General features: G+C 36.3%; 1 protein-coding gene across 1 annotated transcript; it reads left to right on the top strand.

Annotated features, from left to right (window-relative positions):
- The first annotated feature begins 683 nt into the window (after window positions 1–683).
- On the top strand, window positions 684–8475 carry LOC113450749 (keratin, type I cytoskeletal 12-like). The gene is made up of 8 exons (XM_026722035.2): window positions 684–1278; window positions 2516–2598; window positions 3243–3399; window positions 4528–4692; window positions 4801–4926; window positions 6199–6416; window positions 6911–7206; window positions 8372–8475. Exons 1-8 carry the CDS (start codon window positions 745–747, stop codon window positions 8473–8475), a joined length of 1683 nt encoding a protein of 560 aa, XP_026577820.2. The 5' UTR covers window positions 684–744.
- The last annotated feature ends 2209 nt before the right edge of the window (window positions 8476–10684 follow it).

Below are 10684 nucleotides of genomic sequence, written 5' to 3'. Positions count from 1 at the left end.
ATGGACTCCCATTAGAATGTAATTAAAATATATCTACTATGCTTTGTTTCAATTGAAAGTCAGTGAAATAAATTTACTTTTGCCCTTTTATTCACTACGTTAGAACATTACTTCCAACATATTAATAAAATGACTGTGCTAGAAAACAATACAATCTTATTAATGATAGTAAAATAATTTGGAGTTATCCCTAAATATGATTACATGTACAAACAATTTGCCTTGTTTATTAGAGATCAATCTAATATGACATAGAACTTTCATTGTCAAACAGAAATTTTACACCTCAACTGGTTTTCTGATAAGTATAGCAACATGTGGAAACGTTATATTGGAAAAGCACATGCAGTAAAATAAAAATACAGTTTAATATGAACCGTTTCAATATACATATGTTGTACAACATTAAGAAGAAGCAAAGTTAAAAATGGAAAGTTTTTACATGAATTTTAGGGAAAAAAATGCTTGAATTATAATGAAAGGTTTGACCCAGACTACTCCACCTATTTTCCATCTCAACAAGTGAATAATCAAGGGGAGGGCCTAAATATATGTATTAGGATTATCTAATAATTGTTTTAATTATTTAATGATGGGCTAGGCTAATCTGTTGACAAAATTATCATACATTTGTGCTTATGATGCAGTGTTAAACTAACATATAAAAGGGTAGAAAACCACAGTCCAAGGACAATCTAAGCTACATTTCTGCACAAGGAAGATCCTTTCTCTTGTCCTGGAATCATGAGCTTCTTGAGTCAGTCATCCAGACAAGCCTCTTCCTCCCGCAGTAGCAGAGGAGGAACAAGAGTATCTGGTGGTGGATCGTGCAGCTTTAGTAGTAGATCAAGTAGCAGGCTCGTTGGTAGTGGTTGCAGCAGTGGTGGCAGTGGTAGTGGCAGTGGAGCATGGGGCATGTGCAACTTCAGTGGGGGGGCAGAAAGCAGGAGCAGGTTGGGCTCTGGTGGCCTAGCATGCAGAGGCAACCGATCAAGGACCTTGAGTGCTGGATGGGGCGCTTCTGGTTCAGCTGGAGCATTTGGTAGCTTTGCAGGTGGTGACAGTGTTCTTCTTTCTGGTGCTGAGAAGCAAACAATGCAAAACCTTAATGACCGCTTAGCAACTTACCTTGGAAATGTCCAAGCACTGGAAGAGGCTAACAGTGAACTTGAAAGAAAAATTGCAGAATGGTATGAAATGTTTCAAGCAGGAAATCAAGCTGGACAACAACAAGACTATAGTGAATATTATGCCATTATTGATGACCTTAGGAATCAGGTAAGAAAAGAAATAAGTTTAGTAGGATAAATCTTTTTTTGTCTTTTACTGTATGGTGGTGCTATATTAGCCTTAAGAGATGAGCCAGAGTGGTTTCTAATGTTCATTAACAGCAGGCAGTTCCTATTGCCAAGTTTAATGATCAGGAAATATCTGAGGAATGCTCTGCAGGAGAGGAGCATATACTCTGCAAGCGAGGGAGTAGAATTCTCAATTGTGAATGTCTCCTTGGGAGACTCTTTTATCTTTAACAGATGTGATGCAAGGCAGTAAATTTTATTGCTTTCATCAATACAGTCTCAGTTTCAATAAACCAACTGAGATATGTATGTATTCATGGATAAAGCTGAAATGTTAGTCACCCTCCTTTAAAGAGAAAAAAAGTTAAGATGTGCCACACCTCTGTAATTTCTCACAGTTTATGACATGACAATAATAAGATAACTTTTGAGTTCAGTAAAGAACAAATGGTCCTGTTAGGTTTTGGATGAGATCTTATTGAATGTTCTTGAATTATGCAATCTGATTACTTGAAAGAAATTTGACATTTACTAATTGGTCTACTTTATACGGCATAGTATCTTATATAACAGAGCCAGTTTAGGTTAGTGGTTAAGGCATCAGGCTAGGAACCAGCAGACTAAGAGTTCTAGTCCCGCCTTGATCACAAAAGGCAGTTGAATGATTTTAGCTAGTCACTCTCCCTCAGCCCTAGGAAAGAAGCAGTGACAACTTTGCGAAAATTCTTGTCAAGAAAACCGCAAGGACTTGTCAAGGCTCTCTCCAAAAATCAAAACAATTGAACACAAGAAAAAAAAACCTTATATAATATACATTTACATTTACCAAATATGCCAACAATTGAAGTATTAAGTATATTAACCTAATTCCATTTCTAATAAACTGTAGTGGTGCAGTGGTTAGAATGCAGTATTACAGACTAATTTTGCTAACTGCCGACTGCCAGCAACTCAATAGTATCGTTCTCACTGGTTCAAGGTTGACTCAGACTTTCATCATTCTGAGACTGGTAAAATGGATACCCAGATTGTTGGGGAGAATATGCTAACTCTGTAAACCACTTAGAGAGGGATGTAAAGCACTGTGATGTGATATGTAAGTCTAAGTGCTATTGCTAATATACTTATTTAGAATTTATATTATGCAGTGGGATTGCAATATTAAAGTTGTTGAAAATCATCTATGTTAAATAAACATTCTGTGTTATGTCTTTTAGATAGTTGCTACATCAATTGACAATGGAACAATGATTTTGCAGATTGACAATGCTAGGCTGGCTGGTGCTGATTTCAAACTCAAGTAAGGAGGAGGAAAATGAACATATTTCCTATATTCTGTTTTTTTTTCATGATCTAGAAGAACGTGCCTCTCAAAGTAAAGGGCTTTGCTGGTTAAATTAAAAAACAGATCTCAAAGTATTTCAATACAAGCAAATTCCAAATGCCTAATAAAGTTAGCTATCATCTCTCAGTTTAGAGAAAATATACTGGTGATGCAAGTGGCAGGCTAATGATCATCATTGCTGATAATAATTTTCTATATGAGAGAGAAAGAGTGAGGAATGCAATTCTGTATTTTTGAATATTCTTATTTGCTATAGCTACAAAATGCCCTAACGTGGTGCCATAGTGGTAAAAGATCACAGCCCACCACACAATACAAATTACCTACTATAAATTACAATGACATTGGTAGTGCAGCAAATACATTTTCTATTGTTCCATATTGCTGAGCAGAGGGTTAATAGGATAATTCCCCTCCAGCTCTCCATTTTATTCCTTGTCACTTAACAGCAGGGCATGGCTGTTACAAATATAGACTATTGTTTTAAAACCAATCTTTAACAGCTGAAGAAAGCATTGAATGAAGACCAAGGGGGAAAGAGGAAATATACATTTTCCTCAGATGTATCAGAAGCTGACAATATTTTTAATTACTTTTAGGTATGATAATGAATTGGCCCTCCATCAAAGTGTTGAAATGGACACCAATGGCTTACGAAAGGCCCTGGAAGAAATTGAGATAACAAGCAGTGATCTTAAAGTGCAGATTAACAGCTTTACTGAAGAACTGGAATATATGAAGAAAAATCATGAGGAGGTACTATTTCGGGGATTATTTATACATAAAAACAGGGACAAAAATATGTCAACAAAAACCAATATGTGAAGGTCTCAAGATGCTACTTGGCAAAACTCTCATTGGCTAATATTAAAAGAATTGGAGAGGATTAAATTGGATTGTCTTAGCCAAAAAAAAAAAAAAGGTCACTAATCTCCCTAATCCAACTCTAGTGGTGTATAAACAAGATATTCATGTCAATCATGAATAGAATACAAAATGGGAGGAGTGCTGACATATTTCTCCACCCGAGATCCACTTTGGATTTGAGCCACATCTTTCTGGAGTTTGGACCAATACCAGTTATATCAATTTTGTCCTATAGGTGTTCTCAGAAATTTTATTTTTTCCTTAGTAAAGAATGAGAATGTGGGAGGGGAAGATTGCTATGGCATGTCACAATATTATTACAGACTTCAAATGACAAGTAGAATAGAAGATGTCATGCTTCATAGTTAATTCAGATACTGCTGCAATTCAGAGCCCAAATATATCTACATATATTCAGGAGAGTATTAGGTTGTCAAATTCAGTCTAAACAATTACTTAAAAGCATCAAGGGCAAATTCTGCACATTGCTGAGATAGATTTAAGTTTCCCCACCTCCAACAACAAACACAGTGCAATTTAGAGAATATACATTTGGTTTAAAATTTGCTGTCTAGGTGTATTAATCTCCTGATCTTTAAATTTAGTACACTGAAATATCTGGATAACATTGCTTAAATTTTTACCTTTCTAACAGTTTCAATGAAAATTGAAACTATCATTGGTTGTCTCAACTGCCAATTTGTGGATTTATATTAATCCTATATACAAGCACACACCAAATAAAAATTCCAAAATACTAAACTAAAACTGCCAAGTATTTTCTCTATATGCTACAAGCTTTTTTGACCATCAGAAGTTTTAAGACATGTATTGAATCATTGCATAAGATGAAAATGTATGCTAAAGATTCACAGCATCATAATATTGTACTTCCAAGTCTGTTAGACATTGATTTCTGAACATATTCAAACAAAATGAGATAGACTTAATCAAAACTTTCCAAATCTGTCTTAATTGTTAAAAACATAAATTATTATTATTTTCTTCCTGATACAGGATATGAGCTCAATGAATGATTCTACTGCAGCTGGAGGTATCAACGTTGAAATGAATGTCACACCTGGAGTTGACCTGACTACTCTCCTTAATGAGATGAGGGGTGAATATGAGGTTCTGGCTGAGCAGAATAGAGAGGATATTGAGGCTTGGTTTAATGAGCAGGTGAAATAGATCCTAATAATATTCTTTATAAAGATTCTTTTTAAAACAAAATTATTTTTAACTGAAAAATGTGGGCAACAACCTTTTTCAAATTCTGATGTATTTCAGAGCCAAGAACTGAACAAGCAGATCAACATCAATGTTGAGGAAACCAGTAGCAACAAGAGTGAGATTACTGAACTGAAACGCACTTTGCAGGGTCTTGAAATTGAACTGCAATCTCAACAATCACTGGTAGATTTTCTTTTTCCAGAAGTATTTTAATAGTAGCTTTAAATTATGGATTAATTAAATGTTTAATCTTCTCTTAAGACAAATAATCATAGTCTTCTGTCTCTAATTCTTGAAAATTTGAGAAATTGACAGTCATGCAGGGTAACCATCAAATATTATTAGAATACAACTCCCACTATCTCTGATAATTGCTATGAAGATGAATTTATCACAATTTGGATCCATCAACACCTAAAGAGCTAAACACAACTATCTACCATTGATTTAAAATACATAGAGACTGTATTAGCACTGCATGCTTAATAAAGTTACTCCATACTCTAATATGCAATAGTAGAGGTGGTTCATTTTATCTCCAAAAAAGCACAAGATTAATTAATTAATCTTTCAACTACCAACAGACATGAAGCCCTGCAATACCTGTAATAACTAACAATTCTTCCTTGACTCAATTTTTCATTCCTATGTCCTCAGACATGTATCTCTATGTGTAAGAAAGAAATAGGCAGGGCATGTGATCCTTTCTAAATTCCATTCATGAGAACATCAATCAAATCATGCAATCTCCATTTTCTTTCCCAAAGAGACAAATAGTAGGGGGAAGCACCAACAATGGCTGTTCTCTATTTAAATTTGAAATCTTTGGCTAGTCCAAATGTGTGAATATTTCCCACAATCAGGTTTTCTAATAGCTGAAACTTGAAATTATTCATATAGAATATACTACATAGAAAATGGCTTTGAATGAAATTCTATAATATCTTACTTGCTTATTCACAAAGGATTCATAGTAATTACTGCAGAAAAAGAAAAGGTCCTTTAATATTTTTTCTTAGAATTCTAACATGCACAAACCTAATTCATGTTAACTATCAATCACATGCAATATATCCAACTTTATTAGGATAACAAATTCTATATCTGAAAATAGAAACTATTTTTATTCATATTAAATATAACATCTAAAAGCAGATTATGAAGGAAATATATGAATCAATGCTGTTAGACAGATGCTATACTAGTGCAGATTTAGTGGCTATGGAATTCTGGAAGTTGAAGTCCACATGTCGGAAAATCATATCAATGGTTAAAAAAAATATAAAAACAAAAAAGACCTGGCACCATAGTTAAACTTTTCACAAAGCCCACAAGTTTGTTTAGACTGTTTCCAAGGGAACCTTGCTCTTGATAATAGAAAAAAAGATTAGTCAGTCATGTTTTGCATTCATACAGTGTTCATTTTGCATTCATACTATTTTATTTTTCCATCAGAAACAATCTCTTGAGGCTACTCTAGTAGAGACAGAAAGTCAGTACTGTGGCCAACTGTCCCAAATACAAGAAGTGATCGGCAGTATGGAATGCCAAGTACAGCAGATAAGAGATGACATGGAGTGTCAGAACAGAGAATACGAACAGCTCCTGGATGTTAAGATCCGCTTGGAAAATGAAATTGACACTTACCAAAGTCTCCTTGATGGAAGTGAAAGGTAAGGTGAAAATTTGGAGAATATTGTATTTCTTAAAAATCTTTGATCTTGCCGGACCTGAGTTTCTCCCTGAAAAAGGTACCGAAACATATACCACTTCAGATCTGGTTGAACTACAATAAACTTTGTCTAATAGATGTTGTCTGAAGATGTAGGCTAGAGTCAATCAGTAGTTGCAGACCAGTAGTTCCTCAAATACTAATCAAAGACTCTTTCTCAGATGTTTTAATGTTTTATAGATGATAGAGAACAGAGAACGGTAACCTCTCTTTAAAAGATATTTTCTATTCTATAACATGAACAACTCTCCCACCCCAATCAATAAAAAAGGCACAGCAAATTGAATTGTTCATTTCTACCAAAAATTGAAATGGGGAAAAAACATTTTAGGGTTATCTACAGCAAAATGTTTAAATACTTTTTTTTTTCTCTCTGTCTCTCTCTCTCTCTCTCTCTCTCTCTCTCTCTACTTTATATAATTTTGAAACCGGAAGTACTGATAGAACTTCAGGAGGAAGAGACATGAGACAACTTTCAGATGTTAAATCCAGAGGACAAACAGGTTCAAAATCTAGGGACCAGTCATCTTCCAGCTCTAGATCTAAAGGCTTAGGATCTTCAGATTTAAGATCCAGGGAATCATCATCAGGTACTCAATCTAGAAGCGGGGAATCTGCAGAGCAAAGATTCAAGATACAAGAATATGCCACCTCTCAGTCCCAGTCTAAAGGTTCTGGATCTGGAGATTCTAAACAGACAGATAAATTAGGATCTGGAAACAGTGTCAGAGGTAATACATTTTGCTTATTTCGATAAACAGTGTTATCTTGCTATCCACTGAACCATTAAAAATGTTGATTTGTTCCCTATTGAAACTTAATCTTACTTTAAAACTTGTTGTTATATACATATGGTGTAGAAATAAGATAAAGGCCAGCGGTGTTCTTTCCATGAGCTATGTATTATGAGTTATCCTGTACAATCTGGATACTAAAACCATGGAAGTTTCGTCTGGCAAATAGAACTCATATTTTCTTCATGTGCCAGCTCAATTTTCCCTGCCACACAAAACAGTTGAGATGGGTGCTGTAGTGTACTTTGTATACTCTTAAAATGCATTTCTGAGAGAACAGCAACAAATGCCTTGGTAATATTAAAATGTAGTACATTTTTAAATATGAGATTAGATTCCATTAATTAATTGAGAAAATGCAATATTGAATATTGCTTCCTAGTCCACTAGAAGGCCATTGATTTCTTTGGTGATTTTTTTTAAAAAAAATTCAATCTAGATTAGTTCTGGGATTCCCCAGAAGATATTATTCAACATGTCTAGACTGCTTCAAAGTGATAAAGACTGCAGTTTATATTGAAAAATAAACAAATTCCATCAGAATGGGCCATTTGTTGCAGTAAATTGGGTCCATCAGTCAAATCATATAACAAGTCTCAAATAATATTTTTTTAAATATGGTTGACATGTTTTTTGTTAAAAAAATAATCTTTAGCCAACCCTTTACACAAAATGAAAGTTATAGGATCTTCTTCTATATAACTTAAAGGAATTATCAGAGTCAAATATCATTCCTTTCCCATCATTTCTGAAACCTATTGATGGCCAATAGACTATCAAGCTTTGTACAAATTTTGATTGATGGAGTTAGCTTCCAATATTTTAGCCATAAATATTTTATTTAATTGCTGAGACTTATTGGGGAAGGATTGAAATTCAGTATGAAGCAATGAGTTGCCTGCACAAAGAGCCAGGTTCAATCCTTAGATGTTCAGCATGAAATTGTGAAAGATTCTTATTTGCTGTAAAACAAACTAGATTCGATAAATCAACATTGGACAGCTTCCTCTTTATCTAAACCACACCTTTTTTTTCCGGCAAAATTGGCTTAAAATTAAAAATGATTATTTTTCTCCTAAATCTCTGAATTCTTTCTTTACAGACCCCCAAAAAACAAGAGTGATCAGGACCATAGTGGAAGATAGAATTGGTGACCAAGTTGTCTCAACTCGTGTTCAGTCTGTTGAAGAAAAGCCCATTAAATAAGCAGCCTCAACTTTACTACGAAGTCTTTCAAAGCATAGCACACAGATAGAAACAAATAGATACCTTTGAAAATAGGATCACCTTTCCTTCTTGGCTTCTGCAACTGCTTCTTTTCAGAGCGCATTTCTTCTTTGCAATTCTAAAATGAAAATGTTGACTTCATTTTTGGCATTCCGCAATAAACATTGCATGTTGCAGCAAAAACTGTCGAGTTTCGTGTTGCTTACATATAAACTATTGATCACATATTGCTCACAGTGTATGTCGGTAGTCGCCAGTTATCAATAAAGCAGCAAAATTAGAGTCCAATCAAATGTACCACAAAGGCATATCAGGTAGCAATCACTCTAATTACTCAAATTCTATCTGCCAGGATTCTAATTTATGGTGGTCCAGTCATGCAAAATTATAATTAATATCATATCAGTAATCTTACTGAATAATTAAACAGCATTTTATGGAATGTTATCATAATTTGAATAGCTGCAATCTACATTATATAAGCTTTTAAAAGTATATGTGGGTCAAAAGAAACAAAATATATATGAGTCAAATCCTCTTCTTTGGATCAATTAGTACTTTCTAGAGCAGAGTTTCTCAATCTTAGAAACTGTAGTCCTATAATTTCCAGGCCAACATGTTGAAGGAATTGAAGTTTACACATCTTAAAGATGCTAAGACTGAGAAATACTGTTCTAGAGCATGGGTTGCCAACCTTTTGGACCTCAGGGCCTTTTGGACCAACAAAACCTCCACCATCTCCAACTGTACCTTTCTGAATGTCCCTGGGATCAGGGGAAGGGGTGGGAAAGCATACAATAGCCCCTGTGGCCATCTGCACCAGAGAGCATTGACCCCTTTCACCCCTGGTTCTGGAAACCTTGCAAAAAACCTCGGGAGTTGCAAGTTCTCTGGAGACACAAATAAGTCCAGAATCGGTCGGCCGAACCATTCTGACATCTCCTAGAACAGACTGGGATACAGGCACCTCTCCGACTGGTTGACCATGGCCCTGCTCAACCAGTCTGCCTGCACATTGGAGACCCCAAGACGTGCTCCGCTCATATCGATAACAGGTGTCTCTCCACCCACTGGCACAATTGAGTCACCTCCTGCATCAGGGATCTGGAGCAAGTGCCCCACTGGCAATTTATGTGGGCCTTGGTGGCCACATTGACCTCCTGCTTTAGACCCTTGAGAGCTAAGCCAGTTTATGCTGTTGGTGAGCTCCTCCTGTGACCACCACCCAGGGGTAACCTGGGTTCCTAGGTGAGCCCCCCAACCATACAGACTGGCATCGGTGGTGATGGAAATTCTCTGGGGCTCCTTGTACAAACACCCCTGAACCATGGCCCTGGACTGCCACCAATGGAACAAGCAAATCCTCGATTTGCCAAAGGCAAAGGCACTCGAATCCTTGTCTCTGAGTTACCCTTGCCCACCCTCTGATAGAGGAGCATCTTGCTGCTGCCACGGTGCTCTGGGGGCTGCCAAGTGAACTAGACCTAATGTCCAGGTCCCAAATTCCCCCAAACTGGGCAAGCCTGGTCGAAAGCAGGACTTGCCTCCAAGGACTGTAAAAGCCACTCTTAAAATATGCAGTCTAATACGATTCGCAGCTGCCGCAGCTTTCAAAAGTCAGGAGAAAAGGGTCTAAGACAGTCTGAAGAATCGGAACCACACAAGCCTCATGGGCTCTAGGGGCACTCACAGTCCCCAATTCACTCCAAAAACAGCAAAAACACAATACACACATGAAAAAATTCAAAGTATAATAGGGAAAAAAATTAAAAGGTGCGAAAGGAAAAAGGCACGAAAAAACAAAAAGTGGCTGAATCAACCACGCTGGCCAGCTGTCAAACCTTTTCACTAGCTACTGAAGAGAGGAATTCAGGGGATAGAATTATTGTTCAATAAAGTCCAATATTTTAGAGCCCTTTTAGGCTGAACTCGCTGAGTCTGAGTGAAGAAGTGGGGACTGTTACCGGGGGGAGGGGGGTTGTCCTCAGATTTCAACTTGGTCTGGAGAGTTATGAGGCTTTTGATGATCCAGCCTGGATTCTTCCTTCGGCTCAGTGGAAAATATTCTTCAATAATTTTTTACCTCTGATTATAAAGACTGGTGCAAACTAATTTCTCTAGGATTAGGCTACATTTTTTCTAAAATTTAATACCCAATATATGTCAGATCCTTGTGACTGGCTCTTCT

The sequence above is a fragment of the Pseudonaja textilis genome, chromosome Z (assembly GCF_049901715.1).
Source record: "Pseudonaja textilis isolate UNSWEBS1 chromosome Z, rPseTex1.2, whole genome shotgun sequence".
Taxonomy (NCBI): Eukaryota; Metazoa; Chordata; class Lepidosauria; order Squamata; family Elapidae; genus Pseudonaja; species Pseudonaja textilis.
This window is presented reverse-complemented; position numbering and strand designations above follow the sequence as displayed.